At 43.8% G+C, this 27,805-nt stretch overlaps 1 protein-coding gene across 1 annotated transcript in view; it reads left to right on the plus strand.

The window, feature by feature from the left end:
* HAUS5 (HAUS augmin like complex subunit 5) overlaps positions 1-27,805 on the plus strand; it is a 99,433-nt gene that overhangs the window by 11,013 nt on the left and 60,615 nt on the right. Inside the window, exons 4-8 of the mRNA XM_033914971.1 lie at positions 941-973; positions 1,519-1,543; positions 4,682-4,814; positions 11,769-11,928; positions 19,097-19,187. Coding sequence (XP_033770862.1) covers positions 941-973; positions 1,519-1,543; positions 4,682-4,814; positions 11,769-11,928; positions 19,097-19,187 — 442 coding nt within the window. The remainder of the gene's footprint in view (positions 1-940; positions 974-1,518; positions 1,544-4,681; positions 4,815-11,768; positions 11,929-19,096; positions 19,188-27,805) is intronic.

Consider the following 27,805-nt stretch of genomic DNA (forward strand, 5'->3'; position numbering starts at 1 on the left):
CACATAGGGCAATGGAGAGTAAAGTGACTTGCCCAGAGTCATAAGGAGGTGCAGTGGGAACGTTTATAAGGTTTACATCCATTTATTTTGGCTGCGTGAACATAAAGTTAGAAGCTGGAGATTTGCCTATTATAAAAGCACAAGTCTGGATCTTTCTATCCCAGATATCTATAGGCTGGTTTCAAATATGACATTTATGGTCAAGATTGCTAAAACAAGCTATTTTTCTGCAATTCAGGGATTTTGTGGATAAAAATGGAAATGACACTGACAGGTGCATCCCCACTTCAGACATGGGAACTTAGAGACAGAAAATACCTTCCCTGCCATCAGTGCTGGCTCTAACTCCAGTAGTAGAAGGTTCCAGGCTCCTTACCCATGTCCTGTTCAGTGTCAGACCCTGATAAATTGGCCCAATTCAGCACTATCTAACCAGAATCATAATCACCTTGCACTTTACCTTGTTTATTTATTGGAAATAACAACCTTTCTGTTTTGGAGAGCAACAGCCATAAAGGAATTTGGCTTTGTCTTCACTCCCTTTGATGTCATTTTGCCATGGTTGTATCTTCCTATCACTCCTGACATTTTACCATTTGCTGAAGAATGGAGAGGTGGCTGGTTGGAACAGATCATTTGCAAGTTACAGTCCAGTATAATAGGTATTTTCTTGCCCGACCCTTTTTTTTTTTCTACTTAAGGCAGTTGAAGGTGAACTGAGTTGCCCAAGGTCACATGGAACATCAGTGAATGAAGCAGGATTTGAACCGCCTGCTTCCCCGATTCTCAACCCTTTGCCCTATTCACTAGGCTACTCCACAACCGATCAGTACTATGTGTGTGTTAAAAAAACAACAAGCAAAAAAAACCTGATAGATGCACATTTAAATGTATTGTCAAAGTTACAGCTTCCTACTAAGTCTCTGTCTTTTTTTTCCAGAAATGTGAAGAAAATAGAGGGGAACCTGCTTTGGTATCTTTTGAATTTAAAACCCCCTCAAACTATTGCTTACTCTGAGTCTCCTCTTTCTCCCACTGTGAATCCGTCTTCATGTTCTCTTGTTTGCATGCACTTTTTCATTTCCCCTCATTTGGGGTTTAACCCTTTCAGGACCATAAGGATCGTAGGCCAATTTTTGTGGTTTTGACGACATTTTTATGGTAAAAAGGGCTTGCAGATGCCAAAAAAATCGATTTTTTTTTTTTGTGAAATATCATTATTTTTTTTAAAAAAAAAAATCAAACTTCTGGCTTATGGACAGTGTGGCAAGTGAATCTTCTCGTCAATCTGGCAACGACGCTAATGAATGAATGTCGGAACCAGTTTGTTTACATAAAGGCAGTATCCTATGGAATCCGTGCATATCAAATTTAGAACTGTAGACTATCCCAATCAAAATTGAGAGGATTTTAAAGTCATGGGACAAATAGGTCCCTTGGTCCTGAAAGGGTTAAGAAGGGATGGGAAGGAGACCATAGCAGTGTGGTGGTTTTCCTTAACATCAATAACTCTTCCAGGTATCAGCATTTGCAGCAGTCAGAGGTAAGGAATTTGGTTACCAAATAACATTAATTTGAACTTGTAGAAGTGACTTTCATCTAAACCAGGTTCTATAGTGCTTTATGTTTTTGCAAGGAACCTATTATACAAACATAGGCACCTATGGTAGATACATGGAACGCGCTTCCAGAGGCTGTTGTGGACAAGAAAACACTAAATGGATTCAAAGAAGGTTTGGATAGATTCCTAGAAGAAAAAGGGATTGGGGGGTACAGATAGGTATAGACCATTGCTCAGGCAATGGGCCTGATGGGCCGCCACGGGAGCGGACCGCTGAGCAGGATGGACCTATGGTCTGCCTCAGCGGAGGCAACTTCTTATGTTCTTATGTTACTTTTATAGAATCGGAGACTTTATGGTCTTTCCACTTAGACATCTCTAAATGGGAAAAGATGTTTAGCATGTATTTGTCTTGCTTTAAAGCGGGGGTGTCAAACTCGATCACCTAAGGGGCTGAAATCTGAAAAAGGGCTAAGTCGCGGGCCAAATTTTTAATTAAAATACTTATGGGTCCTTTCATTAAGGTACGCTAACCAATTTAGCTTGCGCTAAATGCACACCTTAATAAAAGGACCCCTAAATAACTAAGGCTTAGGGCTCCTTTTACTAAGGTGCGCTAGCGTTTTTAGCACACGCAGGCAATGACTGCGCGCTACGCTTCTAGAACGAACGCCAGCTCAATGCTGGCGTTGCGGTCTAATGCGCACGGCAGTCTAGCGCGCGCTGTTCCGCACATTAAAGTCCTCATGCGGCTTAGTAAAAGGAGCCCTTAGTCTTAGTAGAAGTCTAGGGTTACAACGTCTCATGATATAACACACACATAATTTTTATACATTTTATTACAAATATTGCACCTTCCAAATCCCCTTGCTCCGCACTGTGTTTTCCCTTTTATGTAAATTTCAATAGATAAAAATGATGTAACTTTCCCCTTCTTTCCTGCCTACTCATGTTATTCCTTAACCTCAAATGTATTGTATTGGTCGTTCCCTAAAAAAATTTTTTATTGTTTTAAATTGTCTGTATTATGACTAATCTGTCAAAATTATATGTGAAACCACTATCTGTGGCTTTTAGAGTGTACATCGCCTAGATATTTCGATAGGCGATTCATAAAATGCTAATAAACTTGAAACTTGTCTCCAACCTCACGCTAGCTCGGTGGTGTAAAAATAAATAAAAGACTTTTCCTCTCTGTTAGGTCCTAGTTCATGCTCGCTGTCTTAACACCAGCTTTGGCAGGATACCAATGATGCTTCACAAAGGTGAAATCCTACCAAATTTGTGAGCTAAACAGATTACCTGAACTGCCGTATTCTTCTAGCATACCAAGCAGCCTTATGGGGCAAAGACTTGGAAAAACTAATTGCACACACAAACAATTATGGTGAATTTAGGAAACACCTAAAAACATACCTGTTCTCGAAATACCTAGGTAACGAATCAGAACAATAGCCCCCATCGCAATCCCTCCCCAAATTAGATCTTGTAAACTGTTAACCTCTAATCTCTAACTATGAATGTTCCTTTCAATTTATGGAATTTTTCTAATTCATTGTAAACCGCGTGAAACTTCACGGTCCTGCAGTATATAAACTGTTGTTATTATTTTTATTGTTGCTACTATCAGATATTCACCGCTACACTCTGTAATTCAATGTCTGTGCAGTTTCTCTTCATTGTAAACCGCCTAGAAGTCGCAAGATTGTTGGCGGTATATAAGAATAAAGTTATTATTATTATTCTGGACAGGTTATAAATTTTTTTTTTTTTTTTTTTTTTTAGCAACAAATGATTTCATAAGTACGCTTCCACACCCAGATTCAGTTTTAAGACTTGAGATTTCAGTTCTTCGTGATTTCCTAAAGCCGGAATCGGGAAAAAAAAAAAAAAAAAAAAAAAGGACCCCTAAATAACTAAGGCTTAGGGCTCCTTTTACTAAGGTGTGCTAGCATTTTAGGGCACGTAGGAAATGATTGTGTGCTACGCTTCTAGAACGCGGACCACCTGTTGGGGGTACGCAGGCTGACCGCCGCCTACCCACCGCTGCTGCTTGCCGCCCGCCAGCTCCATTTAATCCTCCCCCCCCCCCCCACGGCTGCTGCAACTCCAAAAGGGCCAGGCGCGTGCAGCGATTGCATGCCTCCGGCCCATGAGCCTTCCCCAACGACATTTGGGAAAATATACAACAGTTAGAACATAAGATCTCGAATGAACAAACTATATACTACCTGTGAATGTTAACTTAGAATGTGAAGGTTAATTAAGGATCTGTGAATGTTAATTTTGGAAGCACAAACTATATAACACAAATGTCACTGTAACATGTTTTGTCCAAGTATTATCTACTTTACCTTGTAACGTGTTCTGAGCTCTCTGGGGAGGATGGGATATAGAATGAATTAAAGAAAGAATAGGCATACTGGGTCAGACCAGTGGTCCATCTAGCTCAGTATCCTGTTTCTACAGTGGCCAATTCAGATCACAAACACCTAGCAGAAACCCAAATATAGCAACATTTCATGCTACCGATCCCAGGGCAAGCAGTACCTTTCCTTATGTCTATCTCAACAGATATCTTTCATTCTGTACCTAATTGTCCTATGGCCTCCAGCTGTACCTTACGCCCCATCACTGGGTTTACTCCCTGAGTATCTCTTGCTCATGCAGTGATCTGTTACAAACTCCATTGCAAAACCTTTGGTAAAAATCAAATTATACATGCAGGATTAAAATACAAGGGTGACAAAATTGGAGCAAGGATAGGGAAAAACTCTTCTCTGTTGTGAGATTCCTGTGCACATTTATAGAAGTGATTATAATAATATTGCAAAGGGAATGAGTGGGGAAAATCATCATTTTGTAATTCCATCTTTAACTATGGCCACAGCTTGTTTTGTTTCTCTGTATGGCTTTGTTGGTTTGTTTTGTGCTGTAGTCCTGTTTGCTTTTGAAGAAAAAGATTTACAGATAATATTATTTCAAAGCTTATACATGGGATGAATGATATCTATTGGGGGGGGGGGTTGTTGTGTGTTATAGAAGAGAAGAATGGATTCACACATGTCCCCCTTCAAATGAAAAGCAGTGAGCTAATTGTCCCTGGGTTCTTTTTCATAGGTCAAACAGTCAGAATCTGAACTGCAACAGGCACGCCGGAAGCAGCTGGTGAAGGAGATATCAGCGGTGAAGTTAGAGTTGCCACAACTGATCCAGCAGATAAAGATGGCCGAGCGGGAATTAACAGCTAATGGTGAGGAATACTTGCAATAGCTGAATTTCCAGAGAGGACAGATAATGAGGTTACTGTAGACAATGGAAAAAACACAGCCAACTCTCCAGATAGCATTAGCTGTCACCTCAGTCTTGTTCAGATAACAGCTGAGTTATAAGAAAAAGAGAGAGCACAGTGTAGGCCAATATGTGTACACTGAGAAAAGCCATTTGGGTCATGGGGGCTTATAATATTACATTTATTGAACATTGTATTTACTTGTTGGGCTGCTCAAAAAGTAGCGTGACAGAGATTTTTAATTCTTCTGTGGGAACCACAAAAAAAAAAAAGAACATCTCTTGCCAATCTCTATCCTATGGTCAGATCCCCTAGTCTCCCACAGTTCTGAAGTTATAAAATTTTGGCATTTGACATTTAATTGGTCCATGCCTGTGGAAATTCTGTGCGAGGCTGGAGTCATTCCAGGTCAAAGATGTACGTACTGGCTTATAATGTATTTGAAACACCTACTACTGCCATTGTGTTTCATCTTCCTCCTTTGTTGACTTGGACTTGGCTGCCACTTATCCAATACATTTCAAAGCAGCAATCAAACCTGACACAGCAAAGAACATGGCTATTTATTATTTCTATAGCGCTGAAAGGTGTACGCAGCGCTGTGTACATTTTTAACATACAATAGACAGTCCCTGCTCAGAAGAGCTTACAATCTAATTTAGACAGGACATTTCAGGGTTGGGGAGATTATGGTAGAGGAAATGATACAGTGGGTATAGGTATCCGACAGCAGTGAGTGGGAGTTAAGAGTTGAAAACAGATTTTAAAAAGTGGGCTTTTAGCTTGGATTTGAATAGTGCTAGGGATGGGAAGAGATTCTTGAGATCACCCTATCCATAAAACTCTCCAAAAAACAAAATCTTTTTCATCTCATCAGACCATTCCAGCATGCATGGGGTAAGTCTGTTGGAAGATGGAGAGCTGTGAGATGGAAAAGGTGAGGTTACATTTCATGGTAGTGGGGGAGAGAGACGAGGGGTGAAGCTGGATAATGGTGGTGGGGAAGTGAAAGATGTATGTTACTCAGGTGAGGAAAGACTGGAAGCAAAAGGCTATTTCTGGTGCAAAGGGTACAGGTGTCTTGACAAATTGTTTATGTATCCCCACCTGTGAATTTATGTAGGAGGAGCTAAATTTTCTTCAGCTCCGCCTCCTGCTCTGGGCTGCACTCTAGTTCCTCCCCAGTTGTTCCTTCTACACACCAAGTTGGAAGGTGCTTTTTGATCTGCTCCAAGATAATTTTTATTATTTTGGGGTACTTTATCTGGATTGCGAGGCTTTGGGTGCTGCAGAAGTACAACTCTGACTGCAAGAAGACACACTCTCTGGATTGAGTCTGTATCTTGCAGGGCAACCCTTAGGGGACCTGCTTAACCAGCCTGCTCTAACAATTTGGAAGCTCAGGGACCATTGCCCCCATAGCAGAGCTCGCTCGTGGTTATCCGGAGTTTGATCATAGGCTGTGTGACCCCGTGCCAGTCCTGAGGTCTTTACTGGGTACTGGTTGCGTTCCCTTCCCCCCATCAACACTTGTGGAGCTATGGGGTTTGAGGTCTCGGTCACATTTATTGATTTGACTGGCAGCCCGATGATACAGGCTATTGGAGCCACTTACACACTTTTCTAAGGCATTAGTCTTCTCTGTACTTCAGCTGGAGTCTCAGCTAAAGCAGTCCCAGCACCAGCAGTAACTATAAGCTTGCTGCCGGCTTTCATGCTTTAGCGGCTGGGGCGGTTCGGTCCTCTCAGCCGCTACAGGCCTCAGGGGAGGTTTATGCACCAGTTTTGGCGGGAAGCTCCTCCATCTTTACATCCTCAGGTGACCTTCCCCCGGTATTGGAGAGACAGGGGCAGGTTTCTGCTGGATCTCTTGCTTTTGCAGTGAGCCCCATTGGGCTGCCAGGGTGCTCTTCCCTTGATTTTGTTTTAGCCTTGTGCAAGGTTATCTTCAGGCGGCTGGGGGTCCTTCTTCCGCCTCGGTGGTTTCTCCTTCCGTGTCCTCCCCTGTTCGGCCCCCTTCAGCTCTCCATCCCTCCCACTTTTGTCCAATCAGCCGAGGGTCTTTTGGGATGAGGATGTGTTGTAGGGGGAGCAGTTTTTGTTTGAGGAGGACTTGGACCCCTTGGTAGACCTCCAAGATCCTCTCAGGTGAGACGGATGCTGCTGAGCTGTCGAGGATGTATCTGTGGTACACATTTTTCAGTGGGATGAGCTCCATGAGCTTATTCAGGTTTCCTCGGTGTTATGCTTCAAGGAGGATGCACAGGAGCCCCAGCATGTTGTGGACCCCCCTGCTTCGGAGGATCTGTTCGGCCTCCCACTCTTTTCCTATGTATCAGGATATTTGGGATATTGTGCTTGCACAATGGAAGGCGCTGGAAACACCTTTTTGTTTTGCTTGGTCTATGGCTCATCTGTATCCCATCCCGGAGGGGGATAGGGATACCTTGAAGTCGCCTGTGGTGGATGCGATGGTTTTGTGCATCTGGGCCTAAGTTAGATACCTGCCCATGGACTGAACTCTGTCTTGTTTGTCCTCTATTTGGAGATCTCTACCAGTCAACAAACGTGCCTTCAGAGCCCTAGTAATAGCACATAAAAGATTCTACAACAAAACCCCAACCTACATAGCAGCCAAACTACACCATGCTTTCTCCACTCTGACTCGGAGAGATAACTCTTGATTCCCTCAGGAAGATCTCTCAGACTAGAAACAGTAAGCAAATGCTCATACAGCCACTTTATCCCTCGCCTGTGAAACCAACTACCTACTCAGATCAGGTCACTGGACTCGTTAATGGCCTTTAGGAGAGCAACAAAACACCTTCATTTTTACCAAAGATATTGACTTCTTGTAAACTGACCCCTTCGAAAGCTACTATCTGTATCCTCTCGTTCCTATATAGTTAGGAAACTGTCTGCTTGTATGCTTCTATCAGTATCCCCTCTTCCTTTTATAGTTCTTTTGTCCCTGTCTTTAACTTCATGTCCTGCTCCTAAACTGTGAATGTCCTTTTGTAACCCGTTCTGAGCTGTTGGGAGGACGGGATAGAAATATAAATAAATAAATCTGCAGAGGTGCTAGTAGCTCTGCAGGATTTCTCAAGTAGGTGTGTCTGGTGCGAAGAACTTTAGAGTTCTTTCTCTGATGGCTAAAATTGGGAAAGAAGATTGAATACCATATATAAACCAAGATTTTTGGGCCAAACAAATGACCCAAAAATGGGGGTCTTGGTTTATATTTGAGTCTACTACTGTAGTTTTAAAAAATATCCAAATTTAAGCCAACCGGGCTGTGGGGCATGGAGTCGCGAGTCACAGACAGGCTCGACATGTGAGGCCGGCAGCTGATTCTTCCCACTGGCGGCTGCAGCAGTCCTCCATGCTGTTTGCCGGCCGCTGAGAGGAGGGGGTAGTGAGGAGTCAGCAGCATATCCGGATTATGAGCAGCCCTGCGTTCGATCATGTCCCGGTCCTGCTAAACCGGCTGGCAATAACGAATCCAGACGCCACTGGGGCCTTCCCTTTTGCTAAATCGCTATAGTCTCTGTCGGTCTCAATCACGCCTCCCTCTGAAGCTACTTCTTGATTGTAAGGGGTGGGATCAAGACCGGCAGAGCCTATAGCTATTTAGCAAGAGGGAAGGCCCCCGCAGCGTCTGGCTTTGTTATTGCCAGATGATTTAGCGGGACTAGGACAGGACCAAAGGCAGGGCTGCTCACAATCTGGATGTACCGCTGACTCCTCACTCCCCCCTCCTCCCAGCGGCCAGCAAACAGCATGGAGGACTGCCGTGGCTGCCACCTGGAGGAACTGACTACCTGCCTTGCAAGTCGGTGAAAGGTGATGGGGAGAGATCTTGGATGTAGGTGGAGGAAGGGAGAGAGAGAGCTGAGGTGTTGGAGGAAAGAGGAGAGAGGATATGCTGGATGGAGGGAGCAAGACAGTAGATACTGGTTAGAAGAATGAAAATAAAGGAGGAAGAGAGAGAGAGAGAGAGAGAAGTTGCTGGAAAGGAGGAGAGAGGGGAAGAGTTAGCAAAAACAAAACAAAACGAGAATGGAAAAAGATGGAGATGCAGAAAAATAAATGGAGGAAAACTGAAAGGAAAAGGTTAGAGATGGATGTAGGAGAAGTGAAGATAGCAATGAGAGAAAAGGCAGATAGACTGCAGACCCTGGAAAGAAAATTAAGAAAAGACAAAAGAAAGCAGAAACTGGGATAAATATGAATAAAATGCCCAGTCAACAAAGGTAGAAAAAAAATATTTTTTTAATTTCATGAACAGAAAATTCAGTTTTACTGTAAACTTGCACTGCTTTCTTTTTATATTCCAAAGTGTAGAGTGCTGTTTCTCTTTCTCTGGTGTTGAACTGAATATGGCTTCTTGAGGTTTAAGTTTGATTTTTGTTTACATTTATTTAAGTTTGTGGTTGCTTGTAGTTGTTTCCCTAAGTAGGGGCCTTGTTATAAATATGTTAGCTTTGGGATATATGCATCACAGATATTTGTACTATGTTTAGTGACTTACGAGATAGCTGATGGGGAGGGAGGGTGAACAGTCTTTATAGATTGGTTCATCATGATAACCCAAATTTCTAATCTTGGTTTATATTCAAGTCAACCTTTTCCCCCCCCCCCTTTTTGGAGGGAAAAAAGGATGCCTCCGTTTATATTCAGATCGGTGTATATACAGTACGGTAATCGGCATTTGCTATGTTACAGAAATACTGATAAGTTATACCGGCACAGGATTTATTATAGAGCATAGCTCACAGCTCTTTAGTTTTTACCTCTGTCTTCTGACCAAAAGACGTATCCCATGCATTCTGGTTTAGCCTGGTTGGACTAAAGTGAAGATAGGACCAAATGTTTATTATATTCCATTTTAATTAATTAATTAATTTAGGTTTTATGCAAGATTGGAAAACTTTCTTAAGAATGATTAATTGATTAAATATACAAAATTATTCAAATGTACATTAACATTACATTAGGGATTTCTATTCTGCCATTACCTTGCGGTTCAAGGCGGATTACAAATGGATAGTCTAGAGATTAGAAGTATTTAGGGAGTAGTTTGTACATTTCTTTGAGTTGCTAAGGATTACATCTGAGTTGTCATGATATTGGAGGTACATATGTAGTAGTTGCAGGTGATGCTTGGGACATTCTTGATTGTGTTAGTTCGGTTTTATGTGTTTTTTGAATAGAAGGATTTTATTTCTTTCTTGAAGGTTTTGTAGTCTGTGGTCGTGGTCAATAGGTTTTAGAGTTGTTGGTCAAGTGTTGCAGCTCGAGTGGCTAGGAGGTTGTCGTACAGTTTTTTCTTTTGATGTTTTTTGGTTGGAGGGTCTGTGGGTTCTCCTATGTCTGGTTGAGGTGGATTGAACTAGTTAGTTGTTCCAATAGGCTTGGCTGTCTCTGTTTATTGCTTTAAATAGTAGGCAGTAAAGTTTGAAGTGTATTCTCGCTTGTATTGGGAGCCAATGTGAGTCGTGGTATGCCTCTGTGATGTGGTCGAATTTCTTCAGTGAGTAGATCAGTCTTAGGGTTGTGTTTTGTATTGTTTGTAGTTGTTTTATCATGGTTGCTGTGCGTGGGAGATACAGTATGTTGCAGTAGTCTATTAGACCTAGGATTAGGGATTGTACCAAGAGTTGGAATTGTTTTCTGTCGAAGAATTTTCTGACTTGCCTCAGGTTTCTCTTGACTGCGAATGATTTTTTTATTGTTTTGTTGATTTGTGGCTGCATTGTACAGCCTCTGTCTATTAGCACTCCCAGGAGTTTTAAAGTGGATTGGAAGTGGTATGTTGTAGAGTTTATGAGAAGGTTTGTTATGGTTGGGATTTTGTTATTTTCGAGTAGGATGAAGTTTGTTTTGTCCGGATTTAGTTTGTTTGTGGTCTTTCATCCATGTTGCTTTTGTTTCAAGTGTTCTGTGTATTGTGTCTGCCATGGATAGTACTGGTTGATCGAACGGAAGGAGAATGGTGATGTCGTCTGCATAACTGTAGGAGGTTAGACCTTGTTTTTCTAGGTAGGAGCCGAGGGAGGCAATGTATAGGTTGAAGAGTGTAGGAGAAAGAGGTGATCCTTGGGGTACTCTGCAGGGGTTAGACCATGGCTCGGTTTTTCTTTGTTTGTTTTAACTCTGTCTGTTCTGGATTGTAGGAATCCTTTAAACCATGATAATACCTTTCCACTGATTCCTATTGAGTTCAGTATTTGTAGAAGGACATTTATGGTCTACCAGATCAAAGGCTGTGGAGAGATCTAGTTGGATAATTAGCATTTTTTTGCCTGTGCTGAGGTGTTGTCTGGCGGTGATCCTAGTAGGGTCTCAGTGCTGTGGTTGGTTCTGAAGCCTGATTGTGTTGGGTGGAATAGGTTGTGGTTTTCTAGGTATGAGTTTAAGGACTTTGGCTACCAGGCCTTCCATTAGCTTGACATAAAGTGGTATTGAGGCTATGGGTCTGTAGTTGTATGGTTGGTCTATTTCTCCTTTGGGGTCTTTCAGGATTGGAGTGATGATGATTTCGCTGAGGTCTTGTGGGAAAAGGCCATCAGTTAGTAGGGTTTGTATCCATTGCAAGAGTAGGGTTCGAAATAGTGTACTGGAGGCTTTCAATAGGTATGGGGGGCAGTGATTGAGGTCGCAAGTTGTGTGGCTGTATTTGTTGTAGAGTTTGTTGAAGTCTGACCATTGTATTGGTGAGAAGTGGGACCATGCCATAGAATTGCACAACGTTTTCTAACCCTTACTTCAGAATCTTCCTCATGCTGCTGCATGAAACCAGGGGTCTTGGCGTGAGGTGTAGAAAGCTCAGTGGAACTATGAGTGTCTCTATATACAGTATATTAAGCTTAGGCTATAAGTCCCATCTGCTCATTAAGTAGCTCCTAATTGCAGAGACTTTGGTGGAAGCAAGCTTTGAGAGGATACAGGATGCTAGGCGGAGAACCCTGTTGCTGAAAGCTTATTTCGAGAAAAAGGAACAGGAACGGGAGAAGCTACGTGAGAGCAACTCCCGGCTGAGTCATCGAGTGGAGCAACTCCAGGAGATGAGCAGGTAAGAATGAGCCATTAGAGAGATGCACCGACAAGTGGGCCTATGTAACAAAGATAACATGTATGCTAAAATAAAACTTCTGTAGCGCCTGGTAGACTGGTATAGTCCTTACGAATGGGTTATATACCTCACTGCTAGCAGCAGGTGGAGACTGAGAACAAACTTGCAATCCAGTCTTTCTCAATCTTCATTAAAGCAGGTGGTAAAAACTAATTTGGCTCCCCTCTTAGTACTGTTGGAATTTTGTTTTAGACTCCTGGGTTCCCCTTTTGTTCCGGATAGAGCTTGGACGGGTCCTGTTTGGGGAACCGTCCAACCTCAGGGATGTTAAACTCGGCGGATCTCATACTGGGTCCCTCCCCCTACCTTCCTCCACCTCCCCACATTTTTGTAGAGATGCCTCAGCTGGTGGCCTGGCCCCCTGGTTGGTCAGCCCTCCAGCTTTGAGAGCCGTGGAGTCTGTTCTGACTAAGTAAAAAAAAAAAAAAATCCTGAGGTGTGCTGGTCTAAAGGGCTCAATTCCCTTTAAAACTGCCATTTGTATTGTTTTTTTCTCATCTAACCGACACTTTTATTACAGCTAGGGCGTTTTTCAGCACCATGAGCACTCTTAAGGGGGAAAAAATGCTCATTGTGCTCCAGATGTGAGGTACTCACGGCCGGCCTGTGCAAGCGTTGTGCAGGCTGGAGCGGTAGGGGAGTCTTTTCAGTAGCGATTGAATTCCCTATTTGTGTCGGTCGGTTCCTCAGCCTCAGGAAAGTACCAGGCTTTTCAGACACGACAGGCCGCAGGAGCTCCGATTTTGGCAGTCTCAGGTCCAATTAAGGCAGGAACCTCCTCCTTCATTTCTGTTATCTTGGTGATCTTCCCCCTGTTCTGGAAATACAGGGGCAAGGTATGGCAGGGTCCTCTGCTGGGGCAAGGAGTCCCTTAGGGCTGCCGGGGTTTCCCCCCCCCCTTGACTTTATGTTAGCACTTTGTAAAGCTTATGTGCTTGTGGCTGGTGATTAAAATTGAACAGGCCACACAAAAAAATGACCAAACATGAGCAAAGTATGACAACTTTTGTCTACCACAAAATCTTCTAGGCTGCAGACTGCTAAGAGATATTATAACCCTAGATATCAGTCATCTTACAAGTGGCACTATTCTTGGCCAACAACTTCTAGGCCTCCTACACAAAAACTTCCCAGATGGCAAAGATCCCAGAAACTGCAGTCTCTCTCAACCTCAGCAAAAATTTACTATAGTCTTTTTGACTCTCTTATCGAAAGACTAGCCACTGTTCTACCATCTCAAGCTCCTCCTCATCCCACTGGAAGTCACCTCACTCATTGCCACCATAGTTAGACTCTCATCACAGCTGACAATTGGGTTTTGAGTCATACAGGACGGCTATGCTCATCGTCTCCACAAAGTGCCTCCAAACAGACCCCCAAGAAAGTATTCTTTTAACTCGCCACAGACCTCCCTTCTTCAACAAGAACTCTTGGCCCTCCTGCAGTTGAATGCCTGCCATTGCACCAATTCCTCGGCAGAGGGCCGGGGTTCTACTCCAAATATTTCCTCCATACCAAAGAAGACAAGAGGACTGTACCTCCAAGTCCTCAACAAGTATTTAGTCAAGGAGAAGTTTCATTCTGTCCCTAAGCACTCTCTATGCCCTCTTAGAGAAGAATGACTAGCTTGGATCTCAAGGAAGCATATACATTTATCCCTATTCTTCTGACTCACAGACAATATCTCCACTTTCAGATAGGACCTCATCATCTCCAGTACAGGCTGCTGCCCGTCAGTCTAGCATCAGCAGCCAGAGCATTCACAAAGTTGTTTAGCTGCAGCACTCCACTCTTATGGCTTTCATGTATTCCTTTATCTGGGTGACTGGTTGATAAAAGCATCCTCGCCTCAAGTGGCTCAGGTAGAAATGGCCTCAACCATATGTTTACTGGAGCTTTAGGGATTTGCAATCAACTGCTAGAAATCCCATCTCCAACCATCTCAGACACTGGAATTCATAGGAGCTTTACTGGGCACAACTCAAACTTGGGCCTACCTCCCTCAGCAGAGGCTCGACAATCTGATTCATTTTTGCAACCAAGTGTCTACTCAGCAATCCATCACAGCGCGTCAGATGATGCATCTACTAGGGCACATGGCACACATAATTCATGTTTCCCCATTTGCCCGCCTTCATCTCGGAGATTCCCAATGGCCGCTCTCCCATCAACTCAGAGTCATCTATCTTCTGCGACGTTCTCTGCAGTGGTGGCTTATCCCAACAAACCTGTCAAGGGTTCTACTATTTCATGTGCCCTCACATCCAAAAACTGTTGACAACAGGTGCGTCCATATCTGGATAGGGAACTCTCCTGGATGACCTTTGTACTCAAGGAACTTGGACTGTTCAAGAGAAATCTTTCACATCAATCTCCTTGAGCTACGAGCAATTCACAGAGTGCTACACACATTTCAGGATCACCTTCTCAATCAAGTCGCTATGTACTATGTAAACAAGCAAGGGGGCACTGGATCTCGCCTCCTTTGCCAAGAAACAACTCAAATTTGGAATTGGGCCATCCCACGAAACATCTTTCTCAAAGTTGTGTACCTGACAGGCAAACAGAAAATACTAAGTAAGTTTATTTTTTATTTTGTAAATCATGTTTTAATGTACACTATTTAAATGTTAACCTTTTCCTATCGTAATAAATTTTACGTTACGCTGGTTCCAATCGTCACGTGACCTAGAGGTGTGCGCCGAGTTTGTCCCATACCCTGGGACGAACGATAGTTAGAGCAGATCATTTCTACAATGGCCCAATAGATGGGACAAATGATAGATAGGTGTACTGTATGTCCCATACCATGGGACATACAATGGCAATGACATTTTTGGAATATCCCGTCATCCGGGACATATGATAAGAAAAGTTTAAAAGTGATATATCAAGCAAAAATAAACTTGAAACTAGCAGACAAGCTGAACAGATACCTTCAGCCTCGTGAGTGGTCACTGAACATGAAGACAGTACAACAAATCTTCTCAACACAGGGAACTCCTCAAATAGATCTTTGTATTCCCATCAATCACAAACTTCCACAGTTTTGCTGCAGACTACACTTGCTGCACTGTCTGGAATCCAATGCCTTCCTGCTAGACTGGATGGACAAACATCTCTATGCATTTCCTCCAATACCTTTAATAGGAAAACAATTTTATTTTATTTTTTTCAAACTAGGATGGGAACCAGCTATTATTCTCATTGCTTTGAAATGACCACGGCAGCCTTGGTTCCCTCTTCTACTTCAACTCCATGTCAAGGAATCCATTCCTCTGCAGATTTTCCCAACTCTTATCACTCAGAATGAGGGGTCCTTCCTCCACCAAAATCTATGTTCACTAGCTCTCACAGTCTGGCACCTCTCCCCCAGTGAGTAAATGAATTCCATCTCTGCTCCAGTATTGGCTATTATAGATGCTGCTAGGAAACCATCTACACAGCCCTGTTACCAATTCAAGTGGGCCTGCTTCACCCTATAATGCAACCAACATGCTTTTTTTCCAGATACATGCCCTCTGTGATTGGTAGTGGACTACCTCATACATCTCTCAAACTCTGGTCTAAAAACCACTTCGATGAGAGTGCACCTCAGTGCCATCAGTGCCTTTCACATTTCTCTTCACCATAAACCTATGGCTATACACTCACTGGTTTCCAGATATATAAAAGAACTGTTACATGCTAAACCCCTAATCAAGCCTCCTCCAGTTTCTTGGGACCTCAACGTTGTACTTTCCACTCTTATGAAGCCACCATTTGAACTACTGGCTTCTTCATCCCTCAAATATCTCATGTGGAAAGTGGTCTTCTTATTTGCATCACTTCAGCTCAACGAGTCAGTAAGCTTCAAGCACTAGTTTCAGATCCACCTTATACAACATTCTACCATGACAGAGTTGTCCTTTGTACTCATTCCAAATTCCTACCAAGGTAATTTTGGAATTTCACCTCAACCAATCTATAGTTCTGCCTTTCTTCTTTCCAAGACAACATCCTGGTGAAGCTGCAAGCTACACATTGGACTGTAAATGTGCTTTAGCTTACTAACTAGATTGAATGAAGCCTCATAGAGTCTCTACTCAGCTATTTCTCTCATTTGATCCTAACCGTTTGAGAACTCCAGTTACCAAGAGAACAATTTCTACGTGGTTGGCAGACTGTATCTCCTTCTGCTATGCTCGGGTTTGGCTACTGTTGGAAGGTCGTGACACCACACATAGTTTGGAGCAATGGCAGCCTCAGTTGCTTTTCTCTGTTCCACTCCTATTGAGGGCATTTGTAAAGCAACCACCTGGTTCTCAATACATACTTTCACATACCATTACTATGTGAAGACTTATTCAGATGGGATAGTCTGTTCAGCCAAGCAGTTCTACAAAATTTATTCTGTTTAAATGCCAACTTCCCTCTATTCTTTTCAAAGTATCTAGGGCATCCCATCTGTGAGAATATGCTGCCTGCTTGTCCTGGGATAAAGCACAGTTACTTACCTGCAACAGGTGTTATCCAGGGACAGCAGACAGATTCTCACAACCCTCCCACCTCCTCAAGTTAGCTTCTTAGATTTTTTATTGAACTGATGGTTCCGCAAGCTGATGTCAGGCGGGATAGCTCTTGCACATGTGTGGTATGGGTGATCTTGAGACTTCTAAAGAATTTAGTAACAGTACACTTTTGCATTGTCTGTACCAGGGCTCCGTGGATGATGTCTGCTTGCTATCCCTGGATAACAGCTGGTAAGTATCTGCTTTCTCTGAGCTTCCTCTGCTCAGGGGAGTCTTCTTCTTTCGGGACCTCCCTGAATGATTCCAGTCTGGGGCAGAAGTACTCCTCTCTGCCTGAGTCCTGCCCCTCTGACTCAACAGGACTGTATTCCTTCCTAATGTATCTCAGCATTGAGCTGCAAAGCTCAGGGCATTAACATAAGAACATAAGCTATGCCTCCGCTGGGTCAGACCTGAGGTCCATCGTGCCCAGCAGTCCGCTCACGCGGCGGTCCAACAGGTCCAGGACCTGTGCAGTAATCCTCTATCTATACCCCTCTATCCCATTTTCCAACAGGAAATTGTCTAATCCTTTCTTGAACCCCAGTACCGTACTCTGCCCTATTACGCCCTCTGGAAGCGCATTCCAGGTGTCCACCACACGTAGGGTAAAGAAAAACTTCCTAGCATTCGTTTTGAAACTGTCCCCTTTTAACTTTTCCGAATGCTCTCTTGTTCTTTTATTTTTCAAAAGTTTGAAGAATCTGTCCCTCTCCACTCTCTCTATGCTCTTCATGATCTTGTAAGTCTCTATCATATCCCCTCTAAATCTCCTCTTCTCCAGGGAAAAGAGCCCCAGTTTCTTCAATCTCTCAGCATATGAGAGGTTTTCCATACCTTTTATCAGACATGTTGCTCTCCTCTGAACCCTCTCGAGTATCGCCATATCCTTCTTAAGGCACGGCGACCAATATTGGACGCAGTACTCCAGATGCGGACGCACCATCGCCCGATACAATGGCAGGATAACTTCTTTCGTTCTGGTTGTAATACCCTTCTTGATTATACCTAGCATTCTATTTGCTCTCTTAGCAGCCGCTGCGCACTGTGCCGTCGGCTTCATTGTCATGTCCACCATTACCCCCAAGTCTCTTTCTTGGGTACTCTCATTCAATAACATCCCTCCCATCGTATAGCTGTACCTAGGGTTTTTGCTTCCCACATGTAGTACTTTACATTTCTCAATGTTGAACTTCATCTGCCATCTCATCGCCCATTCCCCTAGTTTGTTCAAGTCCCTTTGTAATTCTTCGCAGTCCTCTTTAGTCCGAGCGCCACTAAATATTTTGGTGTCGTCCGCGAATTTTATTATCTCGCACTTCATCCCTGTTTCTAGATCATTTATAAATATATTAAATAGCAGCGGTCCAAGCACCAAGCCCTGCGGAACATCACTCGTGATCCTTCTCCAGTCCGAGTAATGACCCTTCACTCCTACCCTCTGTTTCCATTCTGGGACATGTAGTTTTCCCTGATTTGCATAACGGGGCTGCTGCCCAGGGGTATAACTGCAGCTTCAGTGAGGGGAAAACCCATGAATCCCTCACAATGTTTTACCAGGATCACTGTCAAAATCCTTGCAATGCTAAGTAGCTCAAAGTGAAAAGGCAGGTATGTAGGGTTATCTCCCAACACACACATCTATCCTGAGTGACAGTACATCATCCAGTCTAGGAAAAAGCAGGAACTGGCCTTCATTCCAGAAGACTGGGAGAGGTGCTGAAGTTTCTTATTGCTCAATTGGGTGTTGTGCTGTCACTTCTGGAGGAATGAGAGGGTGCCATGAGAGAGGAATGGACAGTGTTATGGTGATTGGAGAATTGAATAGAAGGTCTTTTGGAAGGAGGGGGGGGGAGTTTACTTGAATATTCCCACTCCATCTGTCCCAGGTAATTCACCAGTTAACTTAAGTCCAGGTAGAACCAAAGATTTCCTGAGTTAAATACATATGCAATATACTTTTGGGGGGATACCATGGATTTTCTGTGTTTGCAAGTTTTTTTTTAGCAAATTAATGAAATAATTTTTACATAAGTATGTTAGTTTTCTACTGTGCATTGCAAATTTTAGTGAGTCATATTCTAAAATATTTTAAGCATGAATTCTATTGTATAGGCCAGTGAGATAATTCAACTCAGTATAAATCATAATAGGGTACGCTCAGTAATTCTGAATGATCTGGATGTATGAAAGTTATTGTACTTTATCTGCTTATTGTTATATCTCATTATTCTGATGGGTTCTGCCCAGGGATGGAGGTAGATAAGGAGAATGAAATATGATATAAACAGGGGAGGCAGGGTAATTTTGGTGATGGAGAAGGGGGATAATGGAGATGACTTTCAGGGGCTGGAGGTGATCTGTTTTACTACTTTGCAAATTGCTATGTGTGAGTATGTATTAGTATTATCTTTGTTTGCCATTGTCATTTTTGTCTATATAAACTTGACATTAATTAAGATATTTCTACATAAATCATAATAGGACATCCTAGACTTGTGTGGAATGAGTGGTATAAATATCATTGTTTAACAGGAACATTTTATATGTTTCTACAGAAAGGCTAATGAGGAGGTACTGCTAGGAGCACAAACTCCTGATCCCAATCTCTCTGTCTCGTCTTTTTCTATTCTGGAGCCAGAAGTACTGGTATGTAACTTTGCTCAATGACTCTCTGACTGGTCTGTTTAAAATTTACTGTCAACTTAGATCCATGCATTCTGAGGGAAATTTTGCTTCTTGATGTTCTTTCTTTTGGTTGAGATTCAGAAGCGGGCTTTTAAGTACATAAGTACATAAGTAGTCGCCTCCGCCGGGGCAGACCAGAGGTCCATCCTGCCCAGCGGTCCGCTCACGCGGCGGCCCATCAGGCATATTGCTTGAGCAGCGGTCCCTGACTAATTTTATACCTACCTCTACACTTATCTCTAAACCTTCCACTGCTCTTATCTGTACCCCTCAATCCCTTTGTCCTCCAGGAACCTATCCAGGTCTTCCTTGAAACCCTGTACTGTGCTATTTCCTATCACAGCCTCCGGAAGGGTGTTCCATGTGTCCACCACCCTCTGTGTGAAAAAGAATTTCCTTGCGTTTGTTCTAAACCTGTCCCCCTTCAATTTCATCGAGTGACCCCTTGTTCTTGTGGTTTCTTTCAAATTGAAAAATCTGTCCTTGTCAACCTTTTCGATGCCCCTCAGGATCTTGAAGGTCTCTATCATATCTCCTCTGAGTCTCCGCTTTTCCAGGGAGAACAGCCCCAGCTTCTTCAGTCTGTCAGCGTATGTAAGGTTTTCCATACCCTTAATCAGTTTAGTTGCTCTTCTCTGGACTTGATGGTATTGTTGTTAATAATAACAGTGCAGTCTTATGGAATTCTTTGCCAACTGATCTACATGTATTGACATGTCCCCTCCTTTTGAGAAAACAGTTGAAGGCATGTTTGTTTTAGCAGGCATTTGCATCTGTATTCTGGAACAGTTCTGGCTCCATTTGAGTTGAAGTATGTTGGTGCATCTTTTGTATTTTACTACTACTACAACTGTTAATTATTTCTAGAGCACTACCAGACATAAGCAGTGTTGTACAGAGTCATGAAGGAGACCGTCCCTGCTCGAAAGAGCTTACAATCTATACAGTCAAGACAGACAAACAGGATGCCAGGGTGGTGGACTTGAAGGCTATATCAAAAAAGTCAGTTTTCAGTCTACTTTTAAACAAGGGAAGGGGTGTGACGAATGAACTCGGGTAGTTTATGCCAAGCATATGGGACAGCTAGATGAATGGAACAAAATCTGGGATTGACAGTGGAAGAGAAGGGTACAGATAAAAAAAACTTCAGTATCGCTTAGTAGACTAGTATAGTCCTTACGAATGGGTTATATGCCTCATTACTACCAGCAGGTGCAGACTGAGCACAAACTTGTATATCAGGCTAGAATCTGCCCAGCAACTCAGTCTCCATAGCAGGTGGATAAGACTAGATTGTCTCCCCTCTTGGTACTGTTGGAATTTTGTTTTGGACTCCTGGATTCCCCTTTTGTGCCAGATAGAGCTTGGAAGGGTCCTGTTTGGGGATCCGTCCGACCTTGGGGGTGTTAAAACCCGGCGGGTCTCATGCTGGGTCCCTCCCCCCACCTCCCCATATTTTTGTAGTGGTGCCTCAGCCAGCGGCCTGGCCCCTTGGTTGGTCAGCCCTCCAGCTTTAGAGCCGTGGAGTCTGTTCTGGAAAAAAAACCAAAAAACCCCAAATCCTGAGGTGTGCCGGTTTAAAGGGCTCATTTCCCTTTAAAACTGCCTTTTTACTGTATTTTCTCATCTAACCGGCACTTTTCTTTCAGCTAGGGCGCTTTTCAGCACAATGAGTACTTTTAAAGGAAAAAAATGCTCATTGTGCTCCAGACGCAAGGTACTCGCAGGTGATCTTCCCCCTGTTCTGGAAATACAGGGGCAAGGTATGGCAGGGTCCCCTGCTGGCGGCAAGGAGTCCCTTGGGGCTGCCGGGGTTCCCCCCCCTGAATTTATGTTAGCGCTTTGTAAAGCTTATGTGCTTGTGTCTGGAGGTTCTGTGTCCACTCCGGAGGTGGAGGGGTGTTTGCCCTCAACATCTTCCCTGGTGCAGCCCCACACAGCGGTGGTTTTGCCCCCCCCTCTCTCATCCAAATGCCTGAGGGTCTCTTGGGATGTGGATTTTTGCCTAGAGGAGCAAGATGCTATTAATGAGGACCTAGACTCTTGGGAGATTTCCAGGATCCTCTTGGGTGGTCAGATTCCGCCAGCGAGGGGTTCGAGCACCCCCCAGCTGGCGAAGATGTGTCTATAGTGTGCATTTTTCAGTGGGAAGAGCTTCATGAGTTAATTCTTCAGGTCTCCTTGGTTTTGCACTTTGAGTATACCGTGTCGGAGCCCCCGCATTTCTCTTTGCTTCAAGGGATCCATTTTGCTTCCCGTTCTATTCCTATACATCAGGATATTCGGGATATTATGCTCGCACAGTGGCAGATGCTGGAAGCTCCATGGCCCGCCTGTATCCCATTCCTGAAGGGGATAGGGATACTCTGAAGTTGCCTGTAGTGAACGCGGTGGTCTCGGCCAGCTCTAAAAGACATACCGTGCCTGTTGAGGACGGTGTGACCTTGAAGGACCTGGAGGGGTGGAAATTGGAGTCCCTCCTTAAATAGAGTTTTGATGTGACAGCTCTGGCAGTCCAAGCGGTGATGTGTGGTGGGCTGGTGGCTCGGGCGTGTTTTTCACTGGGACAAGTATGCCCTTGACTGTAAAACTGAGGATTGGAATTGCTCAAGCACAAGGCAAAGATTGAATTGGGTGCTTCTTACCTTTCAGATGCCATGTATGACCTCTTGCGAGCTTCTGCCAAGTCTTTGGTGTTTGCAGTGGCAGCTTGCCAAACCTTGTGGCTTTGCGCTTGGTCGGTGGACTCGGCGTCCAAAGCTAAGTTGACAAAGTTTCCTTTTAAGGGATCTTTCCTGTTTGGTGAGGACCTGGACAGGTTTGTTCAGACTCTCTCACTGATTCTAAAGTGCCTCGTTTGCCTGAGGATAGGCCTAGGCTGCTGGCTCGAGGCGGCGCTGCTCGTGTGTGTGATTTCTGCTGCTTCCGCCCTGGTCGTGGGGCTGCCTCTTTTCAGTCCCCTAGCTCTCTAGAGGCAGGTTCTTCCAGCGCATGCAGTCCTTTCATGGGGCCCACCAGGGTGTGAATAGCGCCCCAACCGTGTCCCCTGCCTCCCGTCCTGCCCAATGACTCCTTGCCGGTGCCTGTCTTGGTTCCGGTGGGCGCCCGGCTGAGGGATTTTTATCCAGAGTGGGCAGACATCACGTCCGATCATTGGGTTCTGGAGGTGATTCGGGATGGTTATGCTCTGGAGTTTGCCAGTTCCTTGCCAGACTGGTTTCACGTTTCTCCCTTGCAGGTGATGTTGAAGCAGCCAGCCCCTTCAAAGATTGTTGGATCTCCATGCGGTGATTCCAGCTCCCCCGCGGGAGTGGAGCACAGGTTGATATTCGATTTACTTTGTGGTGATTAATATTAAGATCCACAAAAAAAGTTAATCAAGAGAGCAATTATGTGATTGATGTTAGTCCGATCATTAGATCATAATTATCAAAGTGAAAGAAAAGATCTCAGAATTGCCACTCCTAGGATCATAATAATATCATCCAACATGGAATAGTGGCGTGGGTATCTTCCATTGATCATAAAAACCTTCACTGATATTCTATAATGGCTTGACTAAATACATCTGTAGCAAAAAAAACTCGGAAATGTGAAAAGCTAATAATGTTGAAACAAACACTTTCACCAGTGCAATAGAATATCACAAAAATCAGTACTGCTGCAGTTTCAATAGAGGGAGTTTCAAATGACTGGAGGAAAAAGCCTCAGATTGGAACCCTTCCCCCACCACAAGGGTGGTCCAAGGTGGTCAGGCGAACACCTCACTGGCAAAAAACCTCCAGACCGACTCCCAATAGTAGTAAACTTGAAGCAGGGCTGTTGTGCAGAAGATAGAGGAAAAATCCACTCATCTAAATTGTTGATCGGTACACCGACGATGGCCAGCGTTTCACATATCTGCTGCCTCAGGGTGTAGAGCAATCCGATCACACTTTAAGCTGGACGCAAACCGCATCTCAAGATCAAAAGATCCAATCTGAGGCTTTTTCCTCCAGTCATTTGAAACTCCCTCTATTGAAACTGCAGCAGTACTGATTTTTGTGACATTCTATTGCACTGGTGAAAGTGTTTGACTAAATACATCAACATAATTATTGAAGCTAAACCTCCCTACATCTTAATTAATAAAAAGGTAAATTGTTAAAAAAACTGTGCATAAAGTGACTAGCGCAATATTTAACTTTAAAGTGACTAATGCATTAGCTGAATTATATTGAAAATATTAACTTTAAAGTGGCTGATGTTTTAGCTAGCTTATATTTAAAGTGACTAGGGCTTTAGTGCAATAACTAACCATCTAATGTGCTGTAAACTGTGCAAAAATTTTATTATTATTATTATAAAACTTTTTTTATTGGCAAATGGAATAACATCTCACAAGCCTAGAATACAGACAAGAATTAGAAACTTTTCCAAAAACAATCAAATGAGGCCCCCCTCCCCCCCAAGAGGACTGGACTCTGATGTCCTCTTCAGGAAACAAGAAGGCCCAAACTCCCCCCAACTAGCCCAAACCCCCCCCCTGAGCCCCCCCAACCCCCTCCTCCCCCCACCCCCACAGAAAATGTCCCAGGTCAGATAGGTGGTGCAGAGTACAGTTGCAATCTATTCACAATTTGACTACGACTGCGTGGGGGCAAACAGTCCAAGTAAGGAGACCAAGTGCAGATAAAATCACGGCTCTTACGAGCAGCTGTGCAAAAATTTTAACGTTAAAGTAACTAGTACTTTAACTGGCTCATAAACATTTACAATGTTGATAACTCTACAGTTGAACAGATTTAAAGTGCCTAGTGCAATAAGCTCATTCGCAGTCAATGTTTCTTAACTATATTGATAAAGTCATTCAAAGGACTAGTATAATAGGTAATCACTAGCTCACAGTTAGTATTTTTTTGAAAAAGTTTGGCTAGTGTTTTGACTGGCTCATATGCAGTTTCTGTATTGATGACTGATAGTTAAACAGACTATAAAGGGACTAGTGCAATTTACTCGCAATTGTTTTATCTAGCTTATGCAAATAACAGTTATAAACTATAGATTCTAATGTCGTTCAAAGAACTGATATAATAGTCAGCCGAATGATATAAAGTATAAGCCAAAAATGGCACTTATCTTTTTAAATTCAAAAAAAGATAGAGACATGGCAGGGTTTTTGTGCCGTTATATCTCTGTGTATCTTATCTTATCCGACGGGACTCGTTTCGCCGCTATCGTGCGGCTTCATCAGGGTTTTTGGATAACACATTTGATGCAAACAATTCAACCCGGGCCATGTGCCTAAGGCCCCGCCCACAGGAGGGACCAAAGGCTCCCGGGCCTATTCTGATTGGCCCAGGCACCTTAGGCCCCACCAGTAGGCGGGGCTTTGGTTAGGCTGGGCCAATCCGGCCCCATTCTTCGGAGGGCTGCCTGCTGGACGGACGGGTTTGGCACCCGTCTGTCCAGCCAACTGAACTAAAGGTACGGGGAAGGGGGGTGGAGGGGGTCATGGGGTCGGCTGGGGGGGTGATCGGGGGTTCTTGGGGGGCGTTCATTGGAGGGAGGTGGGTTCCGTCGAGGGCAGGAGGGCCTGGGATCCCTCCTGCCCGTAATGTAATGGGGGGTGGGATAGAGGATCGGCTGGGCCCAGGAGGGTTTGGGCTCCCTCCTGGCCCATTCATTTAGCAGCGGGGGGGGGGGGTCGCCAGGGCCAGGAGGGCTTGGGCTTCCTCCTGGCCCGAACGAGTCGGGGGTGCCGTGGTTGGCTGGGGCAAGAGGGTTTGAGCTCCCTCTTGCCCCGATGTTGGCGGGGGGGGGGGGGTCGTGGCTGCTGCAGGGCAAGAGGGCTTGGGCTCCCTCTTGCCCTGATCGAGTCGGGGAGTCGGCGGGGCAAGAGGGCTTGGGCTCCCTCCTGCCTGGATCGTTGTTGGGGGGGGGGATTCTGTAACCGGTGTTGTTTTTGACAGACACCGGTTACAGAATCCAGCTTTTAGGCGAAGGACTGGCTCCTCCTATTGGACGTTTTTGGCTTAGGCGTGTTTTTGTTTCATTATAGCTAAAAAGTGTAGACATGCTGTGGGGGTACTTGTAGACGTAGTGGAGAATGGGCGTTTAGGCAGAGGAAGGCCATAATCAAAACATGGACGTTTGTTTTGGTTATGGACACTTTCCCTGCTTCTGGGTTGAACGTTTAGGGACTTAGGCCAAAAGGGGACTTAGACGCTTTTTTTGATTTTGCCCCTCTACCTGAATAGCCTGCTTCAGCTGCAACCATTTAAAATTTTGTGATTTATTAAGACCGAATCTATGTTGCAGCTGTGAAAATTCAAGCAGTTTGCCATCTGAAATAACGTCATTTAGAGTTCGAATGCCTGCAATGATCCAGGTTTTCCATAAGATTTTAGATCCGCCAATTTGAATCTTGGAATTGATCCATAAAGACAAACTTTTGTTTATAATGATGGGGGTTGCCATGCAACTTATCTTAAAGAATTGGAAAAATTAGGACATATTGAATTATTTATTCTGGTGGGAATCCCTATGTTATGTCTTTAAAATGGAAAAGTTTATGGCCATTCAGAAGGGATATTATAAAAAATTTATGGAAGTTTGGGAACCATTAACTAAATATTGTAAGAATTGATTTATTTCTATAAATGAGGAAATCGTACACATCCTGGGTAAGGGGAGGGGGATATGTTTTGGCACCGATTAAGAGGTATAGATAGGTGGTTTATAGGTATTTTTATGAATTGTTGTTCAGTTGGGAAAAGGGGTGGGGGGAAATAAGTCTTGTCATTATTTCTATCAAGTTTATTGTGCTGTAATGTTAATATTTTATGTAAATGCGTCATCTCTTGTGCACAATCATAGTTTTAAAAATGAATAAAAAAAAATAAAAAAAAGAAGCCTCTCTTCAGTGCATGACAAAATGGTGGAAACAATTCTAAAAAATAAAATCGTGGAACACGTAGTAGACAAACATGATTTAATGAGACAGTCAGCATGGGTTCAGCCGAAAGAGATCTTACCTCACCAATTTGCTTGACTTCTTTGAAAGTGTGAATAAACTTACACCCTTAATGGCGAGATCCTAACAAGAACTGAAGCAGAACGAGACTTAGGGGTGATCGTTAGTGAGAACATGAAGACTGCCAATCAAGTGGAGCAAGCTTCATCCAAGGCAAGGCAAATCATAGGTTGCATACGCAGGAGTTTCGTCAGCCGTAAGCCTGAAGTCATTATGCCATTGTATAGATCCATGGTGAGGCCCCACCTGGAATACTGTGTGCAATTCTGGAGGCCGCATTACCTTAAGGATGTGCTGAGAGTGGAGTCGGTCCAGAGAATGGCCACCCGGATGGTCTCGGGACTCAAGGATCTCCTGTACGAGGAACGGCTGGATAAGTTGCAGCTGTACTCACTCGAGGAACGCAGAGAGAGGGGTGACATGATCGAGACATTCAAGTATCTCACGAGCCGCATCGAGGTGGAAGAAGATATCTTCTTTTTCAAGGGTCCCGCGGCAACAAGGGGGCATCCGTGGAAAATCAGGGGCGGGAAACTGCACGGGGACACCAGGAAATTCTTTTTCACTGAAATGGTGGTTGATCGCTGGAATAGTCTTCCACGTCCGGTTATTGAGGCCAGCAGCGTGCCTGATTTTAAGGCCAAATAGGATAGACACGTGGGATCTATTCACAGAGAAAGGTAGGGGAGGGTCATTGAGGTGGACTGACTAGATGGGTTGTGGCCCTTATCTGCCGTCTATTTCTATGTCTATGTCTAAACATGCGGATAAAGGTGAGCCGGTTGATGTAGTGTATCTGAATTTTCAGAAAGTTTTTGACAAAGTTCCTCATGAGAAGATCCTGAGAAAATTAAAGAATATGGGATAGGTGTCAAAGTTCAGTTGTGGGTTATGAATTGGTTATTGGATAGAAAACAGAGGGTAGAGTTAAATGGTCATTTTTCTCAATGGAGGAGAGTAAACATCGGAGTGCTGCAGGGATCTGTACTGCGGATTGTGAAAAATTGCAGGTATTCCTTAGGAAATTGGAAGACTGGGTGTCCAAGTGGCAGATGAAATTTAATGTGAACAAATGTAAAGTAATGCATATTGGGCAGAATAACCCGAATCACAGTTACCGGATGCTAGGATCCACCTTGGGAGTTATCGCCCAAGAAAAGGATCTGGGTGTCATTCTAGACAATATGATGAAACCTTCCGCCCAATGTGTGGCGGCAGCCAAAAAAGCAAACAGGATGCTAGGATTTATTAAAAAAGGGATGGTTAACAAAACTAAGAATGTTATAGTGCCCCTGTATTGCTCCATAGTGTGACCTCATCTGGAGTATTGCATTTAATTCTGGTTTCCTTATCTCAAGAAAGATTTAGCGGCACTAGAAGAGGTTCAAAGAAGAGCAACCAAGATGATAAAGGGGATGGAACTCCTCTCGTATGAGGAAAGCCTAAAAAGGCTAGAGCTTTCGGGCTTGGAAAAGAGATGGAGATATGAAAAGAGATGAATGGAGATATGATTGAAGTCTACAAAATCTTGAGTGGATCGATTTTTCACTCCATCAAAAATTAC

This window comes from Geotrypetes seraphini, chromosome 11 (genome assembly GCF_902459505.1).
Source record: "Geotrypetes seraphini chromosome 11, aGeoSer1.1, whole genome shotgun sequence".
NCBI classification, from domain to species: Eukaryota; Metazoa; Chordata; class Amphibia; order Gymnophiona; family Dermophiidae; genus Geotrypetes; species Geotrypetes seraphini.